The sequence below is a fragment of the Mustela erminea genome, chromosome 13, assembly GCF_009829155.1.
Source record: "Mustela erminea isolate mMusErm1 chromosome 13, mMusErm1.Pri, whole genome shotgun sequence".
Classification (NCBI taxonomy): Eukaryota; Metazoa; Chordata; class Mammalia; order Carnivora; family Mustelidae; genus Mustela; species Mustela erminea.
The window spans coordinates 65,309,845-65,335,665 of record NC_045626.1 but is presented as its reverse complement, the minus strand read 5'-3'; the positions used below and the strand labels follow the sequence as shown (position 1 = coordinate 65,335,665).

General features: G+C 51.6%; 1 protein-coding gene across 1 annotated transcript in view; it reads left to right on the top strand.

Moving 5' to 3' along the window:
* The first annotated feature begins 8,064 nt into the window (after positions 1-8,064).
* The window catches only part of BCR (BCR activator of RhoGEF and GTPase), a 122,114-nt gene continuing 104,357 nt past the window's right edge, over positions 8,065-25,821 (top strand). The window contains exon 1 of the mRNA XM_032311477.1: positions 8,065-9,573. Coding sequence (XP_032167368.1) covers positions 8,262-9,573 — 1,312 coding nt within the window. The 5' untranslated portion in view covers positions 8,065-8,261. The remainder of the gene's footprint in view (positions 9,574-25,821) is intronic.

The following is a 25,821-nucleotide window of genomic DNA, read 5'->3' as shown; positions in this document are numbered from 1 at the left end:
AGAAGCCCAGGACTTGAGGCACTGCCCCAGGATAACACCCTCCCAGCAGCTCCTGGGCCCCTCTGCCATCTGCTGTGGCCTCCCCATGTCACCTCCCATATGTCGGGCCTTCCCCTGAGGGAAGTTGATAGGCAGACGGGAAATGTGGCTGTCACACCGCCTCCACCTCTTTCCAGGCAGCCTAGATCCTTCCCAGCTTCCACCCCCACATCCAGGCGCCTTCCCAGCATTCAGGACCACCAGCCACCTGTCTGAGCCTGCGCCCTAGCCTGCTGTCTACAGGCCCTTCGCTCTGCTTGCTCCCCACCCTGTCTCCAGAGACACATGGTGGGTGTTCTGGGAAGCAAAGCAGCCCCAGGGTGCTCTTGTGCCCCAAGGGTGGATGGTACCCCCCGGCCTGAGGGTGCTCTGGGCCTCTGACCACGAGAAGCCACAGCCCAGACCATCTCACAGGCCATGCCTTCAGGAAGAAGTTCATCTTGTCCCCACCCCTTCACTCTCTGTGAGGGCTGGAAACGGCAGCCAGGACCCTCCCCCAACTCCTGCTGGCTGCAGGGGCCTCGTCAATAATTGATCCTGCAGAAGGCAGGTGGAGTTCTAGCTGAGAGGGCCCTAGGAGAAAAGACCCACACACTCACTCATGTGGAGCCCTTGGCCAAGGACATCCCACTGAGATAGATCCATGCTCCCCATTCTGGGCCTGGGGCTGGCGGGCTGGAGGAGGTGCCCAGCCAGGCACAGTCCAGCACAGCACACACAAGCAGACTGAAGAAAGCCGTATTGATCGCCCTAGTTTTCTGATCTTGCCTGTAGCTCCCTGGGGCTGATACATGACAGATGATGGATGACAGATCTCAGAAAGGGGTCACATGGCCACATCCCACTTGAAGGAAGCCTTCCTCTGGTCTCCGGGCCCCAAAGTGGGTGGGAATGAGGGTACAGACAGGAGAAAGGAAAGAGCAAGAAAAGGCCCAGATAGTGAAGTTGGTCTTAGGTAGGTCTTCAGGCAGAAAGCCCTGCTGACTTTATAATGCCACCTCTGACAATCGCACCTGATGGCACAGTGGTCAGGAACACCAATATGGGACTTGGGCAGGCTGGGCTCAAGTCTGTGCCCCCCCCATTACTGCTGTGTGACTAAGGAGTCACTGTCTTTTTCTCTCAGCCCTCTCTCTTCCTCCTGCCAAGATGATAGCTATGAGGGGGGAAACAAGTCACATCTATGGAGCCCCTAAGCCCCAGGCTGGGCAGCTGGTTAGGGCTGGGTGGATGGAAGGCTGTGCAATTCACATGGGCAATGCCACTGCGCCCACCCATGCAGTGCCTTTGTGTTAATTAGAAACAGGTACCCATGCACTTCCTTCAAGAGTTAAACATAGACTCACCATATGATCCAAAAATCCCATTCCTAAGAATATTCACCAGAGAATTAAAACGACTCAAGTGCATGTTATACATGTTCAGAGCAACATTATACATATAAGCCAAATAAATGTCCACCAACAGATGAATGGGCAAACAATGTGGTCTAGCCATACAATGGAATATCATTGTCTTTTTTTTTTAAGATTTTATTTATTTATCTGACAGAGATCACAAGTAGGCAGAGAGGCAGGCAGAGAGAGGGGTGGAAGCAGGCTCCCGGCTGAGCAGAGAGCCCCATGTGGGGCTTGATCCCAGGACCCTGAGATCATGACCTGAGCCGAAGGCAGAGGCTTTTAACCCACTGAGCCAATCAGGCGCCCCAGAATATCATTCAGTCTTAAAAGGAATGAAGTGGGTGCCTGGGTGGCTCAGTGGGTTAAGCCGCTGCCTTCGGCTCAGGTCATGATCTCAGGGTCCTGGGATCGAGTCCCACATCGGGCTCTCTGCTCAGCAGGGAGCCTGCTTCCCTCTCTCTCTCTCTGCCTGCCTCTCTGCCTACTTGTGATCTCTGTCTGTCAAATAAATAAATAAAATCTTTAAAAAAAAAAAAAAAAAAAGGAATGAAGTACTGACACGTGCTACAACATCATTGAACCTTGAAAACCCTATGCTAGAAGAAAGAAGTGAAACACAAAAGGCCACACATTATTTGAATCCATTAATATGAAATGTCCAGACTAGGTAAATCCATAAAGACAGAAAGGTTAGTGGTTGTCAAGGGTTGGAAGGAGGGAGAAATGGAGAGCCACTGAGTAATGAGTGTGGCATTTCTTTTTAGTTTGTGGTGATGTAAAAGTTACATATGGTGGGAGACAGAGGGAGAGGGAGAGAATCTCAGTCCGGCTTCATGCAGGGCATAGAGGCTGACACGGGGCTTGATCCCACAACTCTGAAATCACGACCTGAGCTGAAATCAAGAGTCAGAGACTCAACCAACTGAGCCACCCAGGCACCTGGTTACAAAAATATTTTCTAACTAGATACAAGCTCTATGGTTGCACAACACTGAATATACTAGATCTCTCTGAACTGTTCACTTTAAAACGGTTAATTTTGTTATGTGAATTTCACCTCAATTTAAAAATAGCCCTTCTTGCTCATGGCATTTGATATCCATATGTTAGAAAACTGCTTTTATAAACTGATTTTGTGAGAAAAGACACCTTTTTACAATTGCTGTCACCACCAATATTCATATCTACTAGGTCTAAGCAGGGAACCATGCCCCCTTTGATGTGTGCCCTCATGCAGTGCACATCCTGTCTAACTGTAGCTGGCAGACCTGCTCAGGAAGTCCCCAAGGTAAGGGGTGACCAGTCCATTTTATAAAGAACAAATGGAAATTTCCTGGTTTCACACTAGTGGGGCCTTCTGACTTCAGAACGATACAAAGAACAGAGGCTATGGAGCTGAAAGATGATCTCGAGCCTGCCCACAGCTGAAAGGTTGGGTGACATGCAAATATGTGCTCATCTGTGGTGTGTGGAGTGGAGTGAGGTTGAATCCCTGGGCTCATGGGAACATTCAAAGAGATGCTAGAAAAATGCTCCTCCTTACCTCTAGGTCAGTAGGATCAGGGGCTGCTTTCATCAAGGTTGGGGACCCAAGGGCTGGCTTAACTTATCCTCCAAGATTTTTGTTTTTTAATAGAACAGCTTTATTAAGATAATTTGCATACCATACTATTCACCCTTTTCAAGTGTATCATGGAATAATTTTTAGTATATTCACAAAGTTGTGCAAAACCTAGAACAATTATCTAGTTCTAGGACATTTCTAAAAAGAAACGCAATGACCTTTAACAGTCATTCCCCATTCCTCCTACCTCCTTATCCCCAGCAACCACCAACCTACTTTCTATTTCTAGAGATAAGTCCATTCTGGACATTTCATATAAATGGAATCATACAGTATGTGGCCTTTTATGACAGGCTTCTTTCCCTTAGCAGAAGTTTTAAAGGTTCATCCATGTTGTAGTATCAGTACTGCATTCCTTTTTGTGGCCAAATAATATTCCATTGTATGGATGTACCGCATTCGGATTGACAATTCATTTGTTGGACATTGGGGGGTTTACACGGCGTTTTGACGCATTGGAAGTTCTGCATTCTATCCAGCAGAGGGGGCTGTTGGGTCCCAGCTGCTCCTTCCAACAAAGGGAAGGGGCAGCCTTGGGGAGGGGTTTGCCAGCATCTCTCTCTCTCGGTTCAGGGATGGCTAAGGATGACTGAGGGGGTGGGGGGTGGGGTGTGTGTGTGTGTGTGTGATTTTTTTAACACGATAAATGTTTTGTGTGTGTTTGATTTCTAAATAAATTTCAGAGCACAAAACCACATCCCAGAAAATGTAGGAAATTGAGGGAGACATCACCAATAATCTTATTTCTTTTTCCCCCTTTAGTTCTTAGATGAAAAACAACAACAACAATATCTCTTGGGAGTGATGGAAATGTCTGTTATCTGATAATCACAATGGTTTCAAAAGTGTCTTACAAATGTCAAAACTCATCAAACTGCTCACTTCAAATACGTGGAGTTTATTGCACATGAATTCTATCTCAATGAAGCTGTAAAAAAATAAAAAATAATATTTTTTCATCACAAAAGATAGGCATTTTCATTATGAAGAATTCAGAAAAGCATAACGACAAAGAAAATGAATGTCACGGGGCGCCTGGGTGGCTCAGTGGGTTAAGCCGCTGCCTTCGGCTCGGGTCATGATCTCAGGGTCCTGGGATCGAGTCCCGCATCGGGCTCTCTGCTCAGCGGGGAGCCTGCTTCCCTCTCTCTCTCTGCCTGCCTCTCCGACTACTTGTGATTTCTCTCTGTCAAATAAATAAATAAAATCTTTAAAAAAAAAAAAAGAAAATGAATGTCACTTGTTCTTCAGGGCTCATGGAGGCCCTGGTGAAGTCCGGCTGTTATTCATAGGGGCCCTGCCATCCTCACTGTGTCTGCATCCCTCGGGACTCTTGGATCCCCGTCATTTCTCAGGCCAGTGGCTCTCACTCTCTCTGCCTCTACTTCCCTCCTAGTCCAGCCCCTAACCCTTCCTCACTCAGTACCGCTGGGAAGCCAGGAAGAATCTCCAACCCTATGGCCATAAATACCAGCTACTCACTAAGAATGCTCCCATTTCGGTTTCTGGTCTTGACAGCTCCTTAGTGCCCCAATCCCACTCTCTGTGGATGGGCTATGGGCACCTGAACCTCCTCATATGGGCACCCCAGTTTCCTTATCACACTCAATGACCCATTGTCCATGTCATAGTTGATCCTTCCTCCCTCAACAGCTGATCCATCTATATGTCCAGAACAAACCTGGAATCTGAGCCCCTCTCTCTACTGCCTCGCTTCCACCCCAGTCTAGTTCTCGGATACCAGTGCCTCTCCTCTGGACTGGTGGTACAGTCCCTGCTCACTTACCCTGCTCCCAGCCCCTACTTCCCACTTGTCCACAAAACAAATCTGAGCAAGTCACCCCACTGCTTATGGCAGATACTGTGGGCTATTTGAATTTAAATTAATTAAAGTTAAAGCCAACTAAAACTTATTTATTTATTTATTCAACGTTGAAAGCTTTTATTTTTAAGTAATCTCTACACCCAAAGCGGGGCTTCAACTCAAAACCCAAAGACCAAGAGTCGCATGCTCCACTGACTGAGCCAGCCAGGCACCCCCAAACTGAATTTTAAATCCAACTAGATTTTTCCAGTTCTTCGGTTGCAGCAGCCACACACGTTTTGAGTGCCCGGCAGTTGCATGAGGAAGCTAGTGGCTGCTGTTTTGTTCAGTGCAGAGTGTAGAACATGTCCGTCATGGCGGAAGGTTCTATCCGACAGTGCAAGCTTGGAACCTTCCAGAGGCTTCTCCTTGCATTTAGAATAAAAGCCAAACGTCTTACAAGCATTCTTACAAGGCCCTGCCTCGCCTCTGATGTCACCTCCTGCCACCCACGCCAGCCTCATCTCCTAACCCAACTGTGCTTGAAACACACCCAGAACTTTAACCTTTCCTCCCCCCACTTATGTCCATCTTTCTCTCTGGGTTGTGTGCTCCTCCAGGCCACACACACGTCCGATTCCTCTTTCAGCCAGCACTGGCTGAGCATCTACTATGTGCTGAGCACTGGGGAGTCAGGCAGGAACAAGACAAACTGCTGCCCCAAACCTTTGGGAGTTTAGATCTAGCTGGGGACAGACACCTAACGGGGGATTGAGAGTGTTATGTATCTGGTCCCCATGTTTCTCCTCATTCCTTCCTCCCTGGGGGAGGGATGGATGATAAGAAAACTCCGCACAAAAAGACCAGAGACCCAGGGTGGGATTGTTTTTAGGAAAGCACCAAGGATGAGAGGAGTGTCCTTGGGGCCAGAAGAAGCTATCTCACAGGGGAGATAGCCACTATCTTCCAGTTTCTGAATTAAGTTCACTTATGTATACAACATTTGAGGTAGGGCTAAACTGGGGCCAGCAAACCAGGGAAACCTCTCTAACAGTTGAAGCCTCCCCTCCCAAAGTATCCTTTTTTTCCCAGGTGATTAATGATGATGTCCCGGATGGGGCCATAATTCCCTGCCCTGGAAGTGGAGAGGTTCTATCAGCAAGGGAAAAAAGCAGTTTGTGCTTTTGGAATTCTCTCTGGAGACAACCAGACAATGGAATTCTGGAAGTCTGCCTGTCTCAACCCAGTGCAGGTCATCTGAGGAAGGCAGCTAATACTGGTCACAGGCCGCTACATGCCACACCCTGTGAGGTCAGGACTTCACACCCTTTTTAAAGAAAAGGTCGCTGAGGATGTGCTGGAATTCCAGCTTCAGCTGTCCACCCTCAAAGTCAGGGCATCAACTCATTCTGTTTCTTTGCCTGCCAAACAGGTTTTGAAGGGTGGGGTGGGGTAGGCTTGCCTGCCTTAAGGGGGGTGGTGGTGGTGGTCTGCAACATAAAGGAGCTGGGATACTGGCGACACCGGGTCTCAGGAGGGAGGAGAGGCCTGCAGAGGGCGGCAGTGAGCTGTGCCTGGAAGTGTCTGGCTCAGGGACCCAAGAGTTTTCCTGTGACCCTCCCAGGGAACCTTTCAGAACACCAACCTTAACACGCAATCAAGGGAGGAACATCCCATGCCATTTATCATAATGTGATTCATGTCTGCCCCAGCTAGGTGCTTTAAAGATGGTACTCACATTTTAGATAAAAGGGTAAAACTGAGGCTCAGAGCAGGAAAGGGAAGTGTCCAGGTCACAAAACCTGGAGTGGGGAAGACCTGAACCAGAGCCAGGCTGGCCTGGCTGATAGCTCTGGGCTCTGTTCCTTCTAGATTAGATGCTGGGGCATCTGTTCCGGGTGTGACTGGACCCAGGGAGGGGGTCCATATAACCCCTTACATCCATGCAAGGACAACAGCCCTTGGAGACAGGTATCCTTGTTCTCATTTCAGTGCCAAAGGAAACTGAGGCACAGAGGCAGAGGTGGTCAGGACTCAGGCCCAGTTCTTTGGCTGACAAATCCTGTTTCCTATTTCCTCATCCAGCAGCCTGGTTTGGGCATTTTCATTTGGGTATTTCGTTTCTGCTGTGTGCCTACCATCTCTGGGCTTCCCTGGATACAAGAGATGATTTTGTTTTACTGCCGGCTCTGGGCTGTCCTGTCTTCCACTCAGTTCTGAGGGTTATGGTGGAGACTGGCCACCGCCTTAGGGGGAGACCTAAGTTCTGAGTCAGGCAATCGGGAAAAACTAGGCTGGCCTCTGAAGCTCAGGAGAGGCCAGTGGACAAACACAGCTCAGGACCACAGGGAGGGCAGTGTGGGTGTTCAGTGACCAGCGGGAGAAATTCCTGTTAATTATCTCTGCGACAATGCCCTGTGGCAGCTGTTGCATCAGTCACTCCAAGACCACAGCGCTGGGGGCCCTTGGCACACAGTCGCTACTGGCTCTGGTGGCCCAACCTGGTCCTCCCTGCTTCCCTGGATCACCCGCCCCTCCCCGGCTCCCGTGCGCAGACGTGTCCTGGCGGGTGGCCCCTAGAGCTCTCAGCCCTGACGCTGGAGAGCGGCTGCCGTGCTGTGGAGACGTGAGGATCCAGGTGTTCCTGTTCCAGGAGTGCAGAACTCGCCAGGGCCTCCGCGTCGGACGGCGGGGTTCGCCACCGCGGGGGACTGAGTTTCCCAGGGCGCGGAAACCGAGAGAGGGCAGTGGCCGGGCGGGGGCGCGGCCTCCTGGCGGCCCCTCCCCCCATACCTCCCCACCCCCCTCCCACCCGGAGCCCTCTGCACGGCCCCTTTAAGAGGCCCGCCCGGCTCCGTCAGCCGCGCCGCGGCCACCGCCCCCCGGCCCTCCCCTTCCTGCGGCGCCGAGTGCGGGCCGGGCGGGAGTGCGGCGAGAGCTGGCCGGGCAGAGCGCTGTGCCCGGGAGGCGGCGGCGGCCGGGACGCGGCGCGGGACAGAGACCAGAGGAGCGCGCGGGCGGCGGCCATGGGCTAGCGGCGCCGGGCCGACGGGAGGGCAGCGCCCGCGCCGCGCCGCGCGGAGGAGCCCCGCACACAATAGCGACGCGCGCAGCCCCGCGCCCTTCCCCCGCCCTCGCGCGCGCCCGCCCCCCTCGCGCGCGCCCTTCTCCGCGCCCTGCGCCGCCCGGGGGAGCCGAGCCCGCCGCCTCACCTGCCGCCCGGGAGGGGGCGGGCATTGTTCGCCGGCCGCGGCCGCTGCCGCCACCACCGCCACCGCCGCGCGGGGCCATGGGGGCCACCCGGCGCCCCGGGCCGGGCCTGGAGAGGTGGTCTCTCCGCCGCTGAGGCGGGCCCCGTGCGCAGGCGGGCGGCGCAGGTGAGGACGGCCGCGCCATGGTGGACCCGGTGGGCTTCGCCGAGGCGTGGAAGGCGCAGTTCCCGGACTCCGAGCCGCCGCGCATGGAGCTGCGCTCGGTGGGCGACATCGAGCAGGAGCTGGAGCGCTGCAAGGCCTCCATTCGGCGCCTGGAGCAGGAGGTGAACCAGGAGCGCTTCCGCATGATCTACCTGCAGACGCTGCTGGCCAAGGAGAAGAAGAGCTACGACCGCCAACGCTGGGGCTTCCGACGCGCAGCGCAGCCCCCCGACGGCGCGGCCGAGCCCCGCGCGTCCGCGCAGCGCCCGCTTCCCGCGCCCGCCGACGGCGCCGACCCGCCGCCAGCCGAGGAGCCCGAGGCCCGGCCGGACGGAGAGGGCTCCCCGAGCAAGGCCAGGCCCGTGGCCGCCCGCAGGCTAGGGGCCGCCGTGGCCGCAGACCGGGAAGACCGGGGCCCACCCACCAGCGTGGCGGCGCTCAGGTCCAACTTTGAGAGAATCCGCAAGGGCCACGGCCAGCCCGGGGCGGCGGACGCCGAGAAGCCCTTTTACGTGAACGTCGAGTTTCACCACGAGCGCGGCCTGGTGAAGGTCAACGACAAAGAGGTGTCGGACCGGATCAGCTCCCTAGGCAGCCAGGCGATGCAGATGGAACGTAAGAAGTCCCAGCACGGCCCCGGGCCGGGCCTAGGGGACGCACCTAGGCCCTCTTACCGGGGCCGATCCTCAGAGAGCAACTGCGGCCTCGACGGCGACTACGAGGACGCGGAGCTGAACCCCCACTTCCTGAAGGACAACCTGATCAACGCCAATGGCGGCAGCAGGCCCCCTTGGCCGCCCCTGGAGTACCAGCCCTACCAGAGCATCTATGTCGGGGGCATGATGGTGGAAGGGGAGGGCAAGGGCCCCCTCCTGCGCAGCCAGAGCACATCGGAGCAGGAGAAGCGCCTTACCTGGCCCCGCAGGTCCTACTCCCCTCGGAGCTTTGAGGACAGCGGAGGTGGCTACACCCCGGACTGCAGCTCCAATGAGAACCTCACCTCCAGTGAGGAGGACTTCTCCTCGGGCCAGTCCAGCCGCGTGTCCCCCAGCCCCACCACCTACCGTATGTTTCGAGACAAGAGCCGTTCACCCTCGCAGAACTCGCAGCAGTCCTTTGACAGCAGCAGCCCCCCGACCCCGCAGTGCCAGAAGCGGCATCGGCAGGGCCAGGTCATTGTGTCGGAGGCCACCATCGTGGGTGTTCGCAAGACTGGGCAGATCTGGCCCAGTGATGGGGACAGCTTGTCGGGCAGGCTGACTCAAGATGGCACCTTCCATGGAGACGCAGGTGGGTACCTCCACCAGCTTGGGTGGGCACACTTGCACCCTGGCTGGAAACCATTGAAAAGAAAAGGGGTCCGATGACCCGGGGAGAAACAGGTAGATACTTCTTTGGACTGTCCATGTGCTGTTGTGAACAGGAAGGATTCCTGCTGATCCTACATCTGAACAAATGACCATCCCCCACTTCCTCCTGAATGCAGATTCCCAGTGTTTGGACTGGGATTGGGTTGGGAGGGGCAGTGTGTGGGCATGGTAGGTGGCTGTTCCTTTGGTTCTAGAGCAGTGTGCTTCTTGTACGATTCTGTGGGTTGAGACCAGGGTGCCCTGGGCAGTAATCTCCTCACCCTTTGATCACTCCATCTAGGCAGTGGGGGTAGTATTAAGAGGGGGCCATCTCTGCCTTCTAGATCAGGTACTTTCAGTGGGGATTGATCTGTGTCTCGGGAATTCCCCGCCGCCCCAACTGTGCCTGTCCTGTAAGACACTAATGGGGAAGCTAAGATGTTGCTAGCTGCTCCCAAGCCATAGAAGTGTCAGGTTTGCTTGCTAACCAGCAGCCCAAATGCAAGTCAGAGCAGGTGAAAATAAGAATTAGGAGGAAGGGAGGTGACAGGCAGTTCTGACTCAGTGGGTCCCTGAAAATCCACGGGGGTGAAGATTTTATCCAGGGCTGAAGCAGAGCCACACCTTTTCTGATTTGCCTGGCTTTGATGGGAGGCATACCCATCATTACTCACCCGTAGTCTCCTGTGTGCCTCTTACCCCAGCTCCATTTTCTCATTCTTCCAGGCACTCTTGCCTCCTTGTCTTCCCAGGGATGAGTGTACACTGGTGCTCATTTTGGCCTCCTAATCCATGGTGTGACCCTTGGCCCTAAGATTAAACCTGTGAGGTTGTGTATAGAACTTCTGGGGCGATGGGTTTTGGGGTCCCGGCATGGTTTATAAGATTGGAGTAAGGAGAGGGTGGGTGGGTGTGGGGCTTCGATGGGCTGGTCGGGGGTTGGATGTGAGGCTGTGGGAGGACTCTTGGAGTCCTGGTCCCTTTTGGGCTGATCCAGTTTTCTGCTCCATTGATTTTTCTTTTTCTGCTGATGGAGTTGTATGTGCTTCCATCGTCAGAATCCTCTTGAAACAAGTAAGGCTATTTTTGGCTCTGTCAAGTGGCTTTTTTGTGATTGGTGGTCTTTTGTGTGTGTTTTAGAGACATCCAGTTACTGATTTACATTTCCAGCTCGGGGTGGCTATGGCTTGCTTCTCAGACCTGTGGCCTGACCCAGCTGCATCCCTTAGGTCCCTCGCTGGGGGGTGGAAGGCTGTAGTATTTAGAAGCCTGCTTTACAGGGATATTAGCTCCCCTGGGGTCTGGAGGATTGCCCTGAGGTCACTGGGCACCATCCTTGCCTGGCCAGCTGTCGACTGAGTGAGCCAGCTTGAACTGGCCCTCAGTGCTGGGACGTGGAAGAGCATTATTAAAATAGAGAAAATGAGAGACCTTTCCTGGAGACCTAGAATCTGAAATGGTATTCTCTTGCTGATGGTGAATTCTGAGTTTCCAGAAGTGGGGGCTGGTCAGACCAAATGTGTTCCGGTAGGTTGCCCTTCAGTCCCTCTTCCCTTCGTATCAGCAGCTCCATCCAGCCTCTCGTACAGCTGCTGCAGCCGTGGGACCCTGGCTCTGTGTGTAATTCAGGGTAAGCTCTCAGGAAGTGGCCGAGGGGTGAATTTTACAACTTGGACCCCACTCTTAGGATTTTCTGGATCTTTCTCTGAATGTCCTCAAGGCCCCTTGTTCTCTCTCTTGTTAGGTTTTAAAAACTGGTTTTCAGCTCTGTACTCAGCACTCTTCCGAGCGTTGTGGCTAGAGGCGAAGGAAGGGAGCCTGTGCTGGCAAAGCCATCTGTCTCTTTCTGGAATGTTTCCTGATGTTCTTTAGAGGGCCGTGGGACCTGCTGGCCAGGGCTGCACCCTGCAGAGGGACAGTAAGGAAAACCACAGTGTGGGAGGGAGTGTAAGCACCCTAATTTTTCACAGCAGCAGACACAGAAGCCCGGCTCTCATGGCTTCTGAATCCCTTTGGATGAGGTGCTCTCGTGTATTTCAGTTGAGGGCCCCTGGCGTTGGAGGGAAGAAGCTGGAATGACCTCTGTGTGCCAGGCATGGTGGCAGCGTGCCTTCATGCAGGGCCCCTCACAGGTTCTTCCATCACCCCGTGGTGGGTCTGCCCAGCCATAGGTAAGGACAAAACCAGGAGGTAGCAGAGCTGGGATTCCAGGGGTTCCAAGTCCCTATGGGAGTGCAGATCCATTCCTTCCTGAATATGGCACCTGAGAGTACTCTCTGAATCGCCCTGCATTGCACCTGAAAATCCTGACTGGGTTGGCCCAGGAGTCCTTCCCCTCCGCACACTCAGGATCCATCAGCTATGAGCCCTGCTGTGCGCAAGCCCTTCCCTTTCTACATTGCGGGCTACATAGAAGGGGAGTGTGGTTCTTGCCATCTGGGACCTTCCTTGTTGATGGGAGACAGGAACACACACAGCACTTATGTGTTCAGAGGGAGTGAGATCAGGGAAGCTTCCGGAGGCAGCTGTGATGGAGAGAGGGCTTGCCTGTCAGCACACGTCCAGCGGCAGCAGGCGGGGGAAGCTTGGTGCCCTGAGATCAGTGTGAGCAAAGGCTCAGGGGGCACTCATGTCAGGCCCCTGTGGCTCTGAACTGCTTTTTTTTTTTTTTTTCTTTATTGTAATAAAAAATATGTAACAAAATTCACCATTTTAACCCATTTGAGCCATTTTTAATGTGCAGCTCAGTAGCATTAAGTACATTCACACCCTTGTGTGCCCCTCGCCACCCTCGTCTCCAGAACTCTTTTCCTCCTCTTCAACTGAAACTGTCCCCACTGAACAGCAGCTTCCCATTTCCTCTCCTTGAGTTCCTGAAAACTGCCACTGTGCTGTTTCCTAATTTGACTACTCTTAGTGCCTCTTGTAAACAGAGTCATCTGTTTAAACAGAGACAGAGACAGAGGATCTGTCTCTCTGTATCTGGCTTATTTCACTTAGCAGCATCTCCCCAAGGTTAGCCACATGGTAGCACAGGCTCTGCATGTTTTGAAGGCAGGATGATGGGCCTCGAACCTACAGTCCCGAGATCAAGAGTCCTGTGCTCCACTGACTGAGCCAGCCAGGTGCCCTACAGGTCTGAGGAATTCTTGAATGGAACGCTCAGTGTCCCAGCTGTCCCTCGGTCCCTTTCCAAGTATCAGTCATGAGACCGGACCCCAGATCCTGTGTTACTTTATGGGCTCTCATACGAGTTGCTGCCCTGTGTTTTCACATCTCTGTTAAGCACTTTAATTTGGTCTTTAAATTCCGCCAGTGTGTAGTCACCAGAATGATTAGTGCTTTGTTTCTCCCTTGGGTGATTGAATGGACTGGCCACCAGTTAGACTGAATAATTCTGGGCCAGGAAAAGGTCACTTAGGCCTTGCACTGGCTTGATCATCATCTCTTTAAATCAGACCCTGTGGTCCTCTTTGAACTGACTATAGTCTCCTCTCATGAACAGACGTAGGGTGGACAGAACCAACCAGGTGGAGTCTGAATCCATTAAGTCATCAACAGGGTGGAAGTGGAGTCTAGTTCAAATTTTACAAGGGTTTTCTGATTCCAGAATGGAATCCTTGTTTGGGGAACAGAATGAAATATTCTGGAACCCTTCACTAAGGAAGGAGCTAGCTGGGAGTGCTGTTGCTTTGTGTGGGTCCAGGACAATGTGCCTTCCCCATTCCTCCCTTTTACCTCATTTGTTGCTTCTGGCTTCAGTAGCCACCTGCCCTCCTTGACTGGGAGTCCTGTGGGCCTGTTTATGTGACTGCGGCCCTCACTAGGACAAAGCATTCGTGTGAGCCATATTCTTGGTCCAGTCGGGAGAAGACATGGCAATGCTTGAGGCCCAGCTGACTATTGTGGTTTGGGGGGCTTCCTCATTCACAGTGAATGGATAGGCATTTTCAGGTGTACTCAGGTTGTCAAACAATAGGCCTGAGTTTTGATGCAGCTGCCCTGGGTTTTTGGGGTTTTTTTAGATCTATTTATTTGTTTTGGAGAGAGAGCACAGGTGCATGAGTGGGGGGAGCGGCAGAGGGAGAGGGAGAGAGAGAATGTCAAGTAGACTCCCAGTTGAGTGCAGAGCCTGACAGAGGGCTCGATATCATGACCCAGGCCAAAACCAAGAGGCAGGTGCTTAACCAATTGAGCCACCCAGGCACCTCCACGGCTGCCTTTTAGATCAAGGTTCAGGAGGTAGTGGCGGTGAGTTTAATTAATTAAATTATAGTCCCACTAGGGTCCCTCACCTTGACTAGGATACTATGGCGTAGGATTTTGTTTTGGAGATTTTTGTTTTTTGTTTATTGTTTTGCTTTGAGAACAATGGAGTAAATTAAGTTAAAGTGTTACTTATGTAACATGATAGGTGTGTGTTTCTTTATTGGGGTATAACATACATAACCAGATGTGTCATTTTAATTGTTGTTAAGTTTATAATTCAGTGTCATTAAGTACATTGACATGGTTATGCAACCATCACCACCGTCCATGGCTGGAACTTTTTTGTCTTCGGAAACTGAACTCAGTGCTAACTTATCTTCCCTCTACCTCAGTCCCTGGCAGCCACGGCTCTTCTCTCTGTCCCTGTGAGTTGGCTTATCCTAGGTGCCTCTTGTCAGTGGAGTCACATAATAGCTGTCCTTCCATGTCTGGTTGATTTCACTCAAGTAGGGTTTTGAAGTTGCCAGGAGCAGTGTTCTCAGCCTTAATTCCCATTTCTGGTCCTTAATAGGTATGTTTAGGAAAACACCTGTTAGTCATGGTGCTACTTCCTTGGCTTTCACACCCACGTTTTGAAGTGGCCCCGGGTATTAGTTTGCTAGGGCTGCTATGACAAAACACAACAGATTGAGTGATTTAAATAATAGGAATTTATTTTTCCTTTGTTTGTAGAGGCTAGTAGTCCAAGATCAAGATGTCAGCAGGGTTGGTTTCCTCGGAGGCCTCTCTCCTTGGCTTGACTTGCAGATGCCTCCCGGCTTGTCCCCTCCTCCCCCATTGCCTCTTTCCATGGTCATCCCTCTGTGCTCCTGCTCCCCTCGTGTCTCTCTGTCCAAGATGTCCTCCTTTTATAAAGACACAGGGCGTATTGAGTTAGGGCCTACCATAATGACCGCATTTTAACTTTAGCACCTCCTTAAAGACCCTGCCATCTCCAAATACAGTCATGTTCTGAGGTACTTGGTGATTGGGGCTTCAGCATATGGATCGGAGGCGGGGGGATACAGTTAAGCCCACAACACTCATTGAGTCCCTCATTGGGCAGCAGCGAAAAGGCTGCTGTGACAGAGAGAGATGGTGCTTTGCTGGCCTCACCTGCCATGTTTTAGGAAGTACTTGAGGGATGTGTTGTTTGGTGCTACAGCAGCCTCGCGGAGCCAAGAAAACAAAGCCTGGCATCAGGAGGACTCTGTCTTCCTGCTTCATGGTTACCATACCTTTCACCTTGCTGAAGAAGTTAGCGGTTGGACCCTGTCATTGCTAGGATTCTTTTCTTCGATTCTTTGACTTTTTTTTTTTTTCCCTTTAAAATTCTAGGTTAGGAATATGGTGCTTCCCATATCTTTTATCTTTACCTACTTTTCTGTTAGCAAGGCAACCACCTCTCCCCATTCAGTCACCCAGCAGTGTTTACTGAGTATCTACTGTGTGCCAGGCCTCATCTCTGTGGAAGTTCTCTCTTGCCTTTATTCATGGATTTGTGGAGAGGCTAATCTCCAAAGAGCCTTGTCTTTAAACTAACAACACGCGCACCAAAATAATAATAATAATAATAATAATTTGTTTAATTAAGAAAAAAAGTAAAATAGGGGCCCCTGGGTGGCTCAGTGGGTTAAAGCCTCTGCCTTCAGCTCAGGTCATGATCCCAGGGTCCTGGGATCGAGCCCCACATCGGGCTCTCTGCTCAGCAGGGAACCTGCTTCCTCCTCTCTCTCTGTCTACCTCTCCACCTACTTGTGATCTCTGTCTGTTAAATAAATAAAATCTTAAAAAAAAGAAAAAGAAAAAAAGTAAAATAAAAACTAACACACAAAAATAAAACCTTTATGATGTCCTGGCATCTTCCCTATGTATCTTCCTTTCACTGTATTTTTGCAGCGATTTCCTGTTAATCCTGTGTCTGACTGGCTTCCTTCTCCAGGGAAGTGAGCGCCTTAAGACAGGATCCTGCCTTCCTCGGTGTGCTTCACTCTAGGCTCTTAACCATGTGTGAGGAGTGGTGTCCTGAGCACATGTCGGTCTGCCCATGTCTTGGGTATTGTGGATGTTTGTGCATCAAAGACAGGATGAGACTCCATTTCTGGGGTCTCTATTTGCTCAGACCCTTCTCTGGTTCTTTTTAATCCTGCTTCCCCCAACCCCGTCAGATAGATAATCAACATCAGATTTTTGGGGTCCCAGTGATACTACTTGCCCAGGAAGGAAATTATCTGAAGATTGTTTTTCCTTCTTTGCCAAGCCTTGGTCTTCCCAGGCTCAACCTTAGTGAGCTTTCCCGAGTCCTCAGACGGGGGCCTGCTAATTAGCTGTCTTGGCTTCTAGCACTTGCAATGGTGACCTTGCAAAATGACTGTGCACAGGGATGGCTGCTGGTGCCCATGGGAGATATGGCTGGTGGGTTCAGAGCTGCGCCTGCTGCTGAGGTGTGCTGCTGCAGAAGACTGAGGCCCCACTTGTGTGGTAACTACAACTTTGGTGGAGACTGGTTCATGTGCCCTTGAAACATTCTTATGACATGGCTGGAGCAAGATCATTAACTTAATTATATGCCATCAGCTGACTGGGTCTGAGGGGGTGTGAGACAGACACGCCCGCCCAAGGTCAAGCAGTTGGTGGAGGGGCTAGTGCTGGCCTTTCTCCTCAGACCATAGAGTGATGCCAGTCACAGGAGTGTGGGCACAGAGTTTCACAGAGTCTCCTCCCCCAGTAGGTGGAGGGACGTTCAGCAAACACGTTTCAGACAGGAATGATGCGGAGTGTCAGGAGACAGGCTTCCCAGCAGGTCATTTTCGGTCTGCTGGGGAGACAGCCACATAAACCTTAGTGTTGTGATAGGCATCATCCGGTCCCAGCCTCTGGGCAGGTCCAGGAAGGTATCAGCAGGGGACCAAGAGGACAAATACGTTGGAGGATGCTGCTCATCTGCCTGCCTTTTCCACCCAGTGGTCAAGAGCTGAGGGGGGAGGCTGGAGGATGCTCTGCTGGGAGCAGGTTCCAGGAGGTGCAGAGGGACAAGGCCCAGCTGGGAGGATGGGACAGAGACGGCTGGCCACATGCACGGAGGGTCAGTATGTGGCCCAGGGAGCACGAGGAAGGAATTCTGGCTGGCCAGGAGGCTCCAGGGGACCTTGGAAGAAGAGGGAGAAAGACTTGCTGCTGCAGTCAGGGATGGAGCAGTCCAAGGGGGATCCTTCACTCGAATTGCCTCTTTTGGTTTAAGAAGAGCCTTTGAAGATTCACCACATTTTAATGGCCTGACCTATTCCTTTTAACGTATGCTGCTGGGATTAGTTGGAATGCCAGTAGAGCAGGAGCAATATTTACGCACATATCCTTGTAAGTGACAAAGTGGATATTCTAGAAGTAATCTAGAGGCAACATATGTCAGCCTAGTTTGGGGCAAGAATGCAGACGATAAAGGTAGACCCAGGGTGTGGTCCTGTGCAGGGCATTGATTCTGCAGCTTGAAGACCATGAACCCCTCCTTTGAAGGCTCTGAGAGAACTTGAGTGCACAGAGTGGATGGTCCCCGGGGGTCTGGCCCCTGTCTGGTCTTATGGAGTTGCCCCCTCAGGCATCTAATGCTGGTTGATTGCACACCACTTAGCAAGAGATTCTAAAGGAGAAATGCATAATTCAGGAGGGGCAGGCCATTTTACCCACTTGGTTCAGCAAGAGTGCCCAGTATGAGCTCCAGGGGTCCCAGGGGTCTGCCGTGGCCGTGGGCCCCCTCTGTTCCTTCTCATAGTGTGTCCTCTGGGGTTGAGTGGAGTTCTTGCATATGCAGTAGGCAGCATGTATTTTTCTGCCTCAAGGCCCCAGGTGTGAGGTTACATCAGCCCAGAGAGCCTGGGACTGCACACCCATGTTGCTGAGCCCTCCTTCCTGGGACATATCTACCCCCATGGTGAATAGAATGAGTTCCCTTTGCAGTGTTCCCCATTGCAAGGCCTTGTGACTTTGGGGGGCCTCAAAGCTAGAGACTGGAGGAAAAGTGAGACCTCTTGTTTTTTCTCCTAGAGTCCCCCCCACCCCGTCAAGTTTGTGGAGGGAAGGCTTAGAACCACATCACTCTCACTTTTAGTGATTGTAAAGCCTCAAGAGAGGAAATAAAAACTGCAGACTTTCTTATTTTAATAGGAAAAAAGGGAGGAAGATGGGAAGCTCTGGAAATTACCAATGCTTTGGCATATACAGGCTCTGTCTGCAGATTTCCTAAGGCTTTACAGACCAGAGGGCGTTGCCTGGTGTATATAGTTGGGGAGGATATTGGAGAGCTGGGCATGGCCCCAGCAGGGTGCCTCTGAGGTTGGGGGGCAGCTCCTGGGGCAGGTGGGCAGGGTGAGGAGCTGGCCCCCATGGTGAGCAATGGGGCATGGGGAAGAGGTTTCCCCAGAGTGTCAGGGGAATCAGGTGGCCCACGATGTTCCCCAGCTACACCTCACCCCCTCCCTGAGAGGCTGGGGCCATCAGACCTGCAGCATGACTGGGGACATGCTCCTTTTGAGAGCTCCAGAAAGTCTTTTGCTTGAAGACCTGGGGGCAGATGCAGTTTCCATCCCATCTGGTGCCTGGGATGGTGGGCAGGTGGGTGTCTGGTTTCCCTCACTGACCCCCTGTAAACCAGGAGCTGCATTCCCACCTTGTGGGGGTGGTTCTTAAATGACTGAGGTAGAGGGGTGCCTGGGTGGCTCCGCTGGTTGAGCAACTTGTGATTTCGGCTCAGGTCATGGTCTCAGGGTCGTGAGATCAACCCCTGCATGGGGCTCTGCACTTAAAGTCTTTTTAAAAAATGGCTGAGGTAGAATTCACACCACAGAATTCACTCATTTAAAGTGTACAATTTAGTGTTTTTTAGCATAGTCATAGGATTACGCAAGCATCACCACTGTCTAATTTTAGAAAAATTTTTCATCACCTCAAAAGGAGACTGCTCCCATCAGGTACCATGACCCCCTCTCTGCCACAGCCTCTGGCATCCAGTAGTCTACTTTCTGTAGATTTGCCTTTAATTTTTTTTTTAAGATTTTATTTTATTGTTTATTTGGAGAGAGAGAGAATCTCAGGCAGACTCCCCACTGAGCACAGAGCCGGACTCAGGGCTCAGAGATGTCACAACCCTGGGACTATGACCTGAGCCAAAACCAGGAGTTGGATGCTTAACCAACTGAGCCCCCCTGGCATCCCTAGATTTGCCTTTTCTGGACATTTCACATGAATGGAATTGTGTAACATGTGGCCTTTTTATCTGGCTTCTTTTACTTAGAATAAGGTATCAGGGTTCATCTCTGTTGTAGCATGCATCAACACCTCCTTCTTTTTGGTAGCCAAATAATATTCCAGAAGGTGTTTTGGTACCTGGCTGGCCGGGCCCTTACTACTGCCTGGGCACACTCTACTGGCTCATGGGGGTCCCGGTCAGACCTTGAGGCCTGAGAGGCCTGTGTGTGGAGGTTCTGGAGGGATGGGTGGAGCCTCCTTTTCCTTGGGGGAGCGCCCTGGGGGAATGGGATGCCTGAAGCCAAGCTGTGGCTAAGAGTTGGCTGGCCTCACCAGAACTTGATTCAACCTCAGCCTGAGGCTCCATGTCATAGTCTGTCAATCAGGAACCTGCTTGTTCAGAGGCAGCATTTTCCATTTACAGACCTTGAAGGTTGTGGTCTTCCCCTAGGTGCCCCCCCCTTTTATTGTGGTGAAATACTAGAACATACAATGTATCATTTAAACCATTAAGTGTCCAGTTCATTGGCATTGAGCACTTTCACACTGTTCAATAATCACTGCCATCCATCTTCAGATTTTCTCATCATCCCAGGCTGAAACTCTGTCCCCATTAAACAACAGCTTCCCACCCCTTCCAACCCCCAAACCCTGGCACCCATCATTCAGAAAATATTCTGCTCCAGGATGTCATATATGTGGACTCATACAGCACTTGTCTTTTTGTGTCTGGTTTGTTTCACAGAGCACAATGTTTTCAGTTTCTTCCTTAAGCCTTTTGGTGCCAGGCCTGGGTGGCGGCTGGACAGACAGCAAGTCCCCCCAGGGACTGAGCTGACTGAGGCCTCCGCTCAAGGGAGAAGAGCAGCCGGTGCGCTGGGCATCTGCTGCATTTGCCGAGTTTTGCATTTTTCTCTGATAGGGGCCCCTGTGGACAAGTAGCGGGGACCCTCATGGCTGAGGTTATAGGTGAAAGACTAAAGACCATCCACTTGTTTGGACTTCTTCTGTACTTGAATAGTTAGGGGGATCTTTGTCTTGTGACCCTGCCTGGTGTCACGGAGCGGCTGTGATGCAAGACAGGGGAATGCAAAGGCTGGACTAGCAATGCTTGGTCTCCTCCAAAGAGAGGTGGTCGCCACAGTGGACTTGACCATCCTCCAGTCGGCTGGAAGTCCCAGTGGCCTGACTTGTAAATTATCTTGGGCTGATGCTCAGCATAGTACATTCACTCTCTTGGGGGAGGTGAGGGGGTGGGTGCATGCCAGCCGTCGTGTGCAAAAATGGTATTTGTGTTTGCCTAAGTCTTAGACCCTAGACCAGAAAATGTGATTCTTTCATGAATGTTGATTTCTGAAAGCTTTCTGCTTTCCTGTGGGAACATAGGTGAATGTGTCTATATTCATATTTGGAGGTATGGGATTGTTACTAGAAATGTATTTTTTAAAAAGATTTTAATTATTTATTTGACAGAGATCACAAGTAGTCAGAGAGGCAGACAGAGAGAGAGAGAGGGGGAAGCAGGCTCCCTGCTGAGCCAAGAGCCCAATGTGGGGCTCCATCCCAGGACCCTGAGATCATGACCTAAGCCAAAAGCAGAGGCTTTAACCCACTGAGCCGTCCAGGTGCCTCTGGAAATGTATTTTGTAGGTGCTTTTTTGTTGTTGTTTATTACAGTTGCTTTCTTAATTTAGAAAGCATTGCCATTTTCAAACCCCCGTGAAGGAAGAAAGAGAGGACACTGAGCCCCGTTGCTCAGAATCTGCCTGGGCCCGTCTCACCTATCCCTTCTCTCTCCCTCGTATTCAGTGTATTCATTGTTGCCTTTTTTTTTTTTTTAGATTTCATTTATTCATTTGACACAGAGAGAGAGGTCACAAGTAGGCAGAGAGGCAGGCAGAAAGAGAAGGTAAAGCAGGCTCCCTGCTGAGCAGAGAGCCCGATGTGGGGCCCGATCCCAGGACCCTGAGATCATGACCTGAGCTGAATGAAGGCGGAGGCTTAACCCACTGAGCCACCCAGGCGCCCCTGCCTTTTTTTTTTAATTGTGGAAAAAAATGACACATAACGTGAAATGTACTGTCTTGACCACAACGTGCAGAGTTCAGTAATGGTGAGCATTTGGTTTTTTAAGAGGCAAAGGTGGCAGGGAAACACTGTTCTTCAGGAGGGTTTGTCCCTCCCCTGTTCTAGGAAATAGGAAGATTGGTTCAGACTCAACCCTTAGCCGGGGTATGAGGGGCCTGCAGACCAGGGTTGGAGCAGGGACAAGGAGGCACTTGAAATACCGTGATGTGAGAAAGGTCTCAGGCTTCTGTGGAGAAAGTGGGGCTGTAGGGCGCACGGGCGGGAAGGCCCCATGTCCTCTGTCCCGTGTCCTTGGGGAAGAGGGCTAGGAGGATGGTTCTAGGTGGAAAGGAGAGTGGCAAGAGCTTAGAGACTGGGAAGTAATCACCATGGTAGGAAACAGCAGAGCCTGCTTGGTTGGAAAATTTATGTAAAATGTGAGCAACAGGGGAGGTGAGGGTGGATATAGGAGGGTCAGGTCATGCTGGACAGGTCCAGGAAAACAAGCTGAGTAGTGCTTTCTCGAAGGGGAATGGGGCAGGTAGAAGGTTGTTGGGAGGGGAAGGGATGCCTTTGGAGCTTTGCCTCAGGAGAAGCATTTGGCAGGAGTGTCCAAGATGGTCTGGTGGGAGTTGGGGCCCCTGGAGTTGTTGTCTTGGGAATGAGGGGGGCTGGGGGGAGGATGGAAAGGACGAGAGCCAGCAGACAGGGGAGGAGGTGACAGAAGAGAACAGAGGCGAGCCTGGTAGAGTCTGGGGGTTGGCAGCCTGGTAGAGTGGGAGCAGTAGGCTGCAGACCTTTAGGAAGAAGGGCCTGGCAGGACAAGACCAGGACGACTGACATCCCAGCAGGCGTGTGGAGAGAGAAGAAGGCTTGAGCAGGACTGAGGTTTGCATGTTTGAGGGCCTCATGAGAGAGAGGGGAGTCTGAGATGAGAGGGGAGGTGTGGTGGGGGGAGTTCATGTTGCAGAAAGGTGAAAGAGTCAGGGGTTTAGGATCGGAGTTTGTGAGAGCTCTCTGAGTGTGTACCCATGGGCTTGCTTGGTCCCAGGGTCCAAATAGAAGCTCCAAGGAGGTGATCAAGGTGTGTGTGTGGGGGGTCAGTGGGGAGGTTAGCGGTCCCAGCAAAGGAGTGATAGGGTTACTGCTGAACAGTGACCAGGAGTGATGTGGCTTTCAGGTGCCCGGGCCTTGTGTGCATGGGATGGTGCTTCAGAGACATTGGCCTTGGCCTGGCTCACCCAGGGACACGGGGGGTTAGGGAGGTGAGTGAGGAGTGAGAAGATCTTGAGGGGACAGAGATGAAGAGGGCTGTAAGGCCAGAAGGCTCGTTTGGGAGAGCGGGAGTTGGGGCCCCTTAGCTGGTCTGAGAGGGAATAGGGAGGTCCGCCATGTGTCTGGCACTGGGGGGAATGGGACAGTGGCCATGTGGGTCATGTCCCCGTGGCTGGTGGCCAGGTGTGGCTGGAGAGGAATGCAGTGATGAGCCCTGTGCTAGTGGGCTATCAGATGCGGAGCCTGTGGCTTAGGGGCCCCGGTGAGTCATGGTAATGGTCTGGGATCTAAGACCCACGTGTGTGAATGCCCAATAGGGAGGCCCTTGTGGAACAGGGTCTTGTCATGGAGCAGTCAGATGGTGAGCCACTGTTAGAATTTGGCCCTAAGAAGTCCGGGTTGTGATTATTAACTAAGTCTAACTAATTTCCTCTCCTGCGGAATTTCTTCAGTGGCCAGCTGGTATGAGTTGGGCGGCAGATTCTCCTCTGTGGACGAGCAGGCAAGGCTCCAGAAGGGCTGTTCGGGGTGCGTGTGTGGAGGGGTAGAGAGGTGCTCTAGAAAGGGGTGTGAGTCTCCAGAAGTAGACCCATGCGGGTCTAGAAAAGAATGCCCATGGCTCCAGAAAGGGGCGTGTGAGGAAGCGTCAGAGACTTGGTCCCAAACATTCCTTTGTCATCTCCCGGCTTCTCTGGCCCCATGAGCTCTGTGGTTGCTTATTTATCCCTGCTTAGTCTGCAGTCTCAGGTTCCAGAAACTCTGGCAAGGAAGTCCAGGAAGGTTAATGGGCTGAGGCCCGGCCTGCTGGCTGTCTCGGGGAGGCATTTTGCTCCAGCCGCTCAGGAAATGTCTGCTGCATTGGGCTGGACAGCCCGGCCTCCAGAAAGCCAGCAGGAGGCCTGCTTCCCTTGCTGCAGGTGCAAAATTGGCACGGTTGGCTACTGGGGAGCAATAAGCAGGGGTGCAGCCCGGGAGTGTGGGAGGGTACATCTGAGAGAACGGAATAGGGATGTCTCCTTCTCATGTCTTTCTCCTTTCTCCCTGGCTCCCTCAAATATGTGAATTAATGGGAGCCATTCCTAAGGATAGGAGGGTCACTTATGTTTCTTGAATTCTGAGTTGGGCATGACTGGACAGGAGCGGAAATACAACCGACCTTGGACATCACAGGCCGAGGCAGGACCTGCAGGCATCACGGTATGTGCTCAGACACCCCTGCTGGCCTGACTTTCAGGCTCCAGGGTGCACAGACCAGGCAGGAGCAATAGGGCAGGATCCGTGGACTGTCCTTGGCTGTTCCCTCTCAGAGCTGTTTTGTTTTGAAGGTTCAGAGGGGTTTTTGAAAGCCTGGGCCTGGCTGTGGTTTACTTGGAAAAGGTCTGGGGGTTTGCATTCGACTGCAGACCTTTTAAGGGTCAGCAGGCATAGCACATGACGTCTAGGAGGCCAAGTTTTTCCCTGATATTCATGGAAGTGTGCAGACCTTGGAATGCCATAGCCACACTTTCTGCTTGGTGCAGCTAAGCCTGGAGGCTGCCAGCAGAGTGATTACGGGAAATGGGGGTATTTGGCCTGGCAGAGAATGAAAGAAGTAGGTCTCCACCCCAGCTGCCCACATAGACTGCCTCTGCTATGGCTAAAACAGCCCCACACACATGTCCATGGCGGGTCACTCCGGAGGTTCTTCTTACTTTGTTTTGAAAACTCATAGTGTCTATGGGTCAGCAGTCAGGGCGTGGTTTAGCTGGGTCCTCTGCTCGGGGTCTCCCAAGGTTGCAATCCAAGTGTTGCCCAGGGCCTGGGCTCCTGTCCTTCCCATTTGCGGGCTCTGTGTCTCCTCCAGTTTCAGCTTGTTGGCAAAAATCCAGGTCCTTGTGGTTGTGGGACTTAGGTCCCATTTTCTTGCTGGCTGTCAGCTGTTCTCAGCTCTCAGAGGCCGCCCCCTTCCTAAGCACTTCACACATGGCTGTTTGATTTCTTCCGCTAAACCAGCTTGGGTTTCTGGAAAAGCTCTGTGCGTGATTCCCTCTGCAGCCAGGGCTGAGAACCATGCTCTGGGAATCCACAAGTGCTTGTTCTGTGTTTTAAATGGTTAACAGGTGGAAGAGGGCATGGGTTGCTTTTAGATCAGAGCTGGAAGCCTGACCTGTTCAGGGAGACAGGCTTCAGCTCAGTGTTAATGGAGATTTTCTTTTCTTCCTGACTTGATGATAATTTTTTTTTAAAGATTTTATTTATTTAGTTGACAGAGAGATCACAAGTAGGCAGAGAGGCAGACAGAGAGAGAGGGGGAAGCAGGCTCTCTGCTGAGCAGAGAGCCTGATGCGGGGCTCGATCCCAGGACCCTGAGACTATGACCTTGACCAAAGGCAGAGACTTAACCCACTGAGCCACCCAGGCACCCCTTGATGATAAAACCTCCCCTCTCATCTCAGACTCCCCTCTCTCTTGTAACTGAGATCCTGCTGCATTAGTTGGGTGTCTTCCCCTTGTAGGTTAGGGAAAGCCTTTTCTTTTTTACTTAATAGTCTGTAAACATTTTGAAGGACCATACTGTTACTTTGTGATAGAGTTACAGTTTAACTGGTCAAAGTTTAATTAATTTTGTTGGACATTTTGAAGTATTTACTAAGGGGGGAGTCTGGGTGGCTCAGTCAGTTAAGTGTCCGATTCTTAGTTTTGGCTTAGGTCATGATCTCAAGGTTGTGAGATTGAGCTGGGTTTTGTAGGTGTGGAGTCTGCTTAAAAGTTTCTCTCTTCCTTTCTCTCCCTCTCCCCCTGCCCCGACTCTCACACACACTGTCTCTCACTAAAGCAGAGCAAAACAGTATTATTTACTGAGTGTAGCTGGTAACTGCAATATTTCAGTGAGCATCTTTAAAGAAAGATACTCTCTACACCCAATATGGGGCTTGAACCCGCGACCGTGAGATCAAGAGCTATATGATCCACTGACTGAGCCAGCCAGGTGCCACAGTGAGCATCTTTTTTTTTTTTTTTTTTAAAGAAAATTTTTACTGAAACATAGTTCACATGCCATACAATTCACCCATTTAAAGTGTACCATTTGGGGCATCCGGCTGGCTCAGTCAGAAGACTGTGCGACTCCTGAACTTGAGGTCACGAGTTCGAGTCCCATGTTGGGAGTGGAGACAACTTAAATAAATACCTTTAAAAAAATAAGTTTTACAATTCAATGGTTTTTGGCATATTGCATTAATATTTTTAAATTGTGGTAAAATATACGTAACAAAATTTACCATTTCAAACATTTTTCAGTATCTAGGTCAGTGGCATTAATTACCTTTACACTGTTGGGCAGCCCTCTGCACCGTCTATTTCCAGAACTCCTTTCATC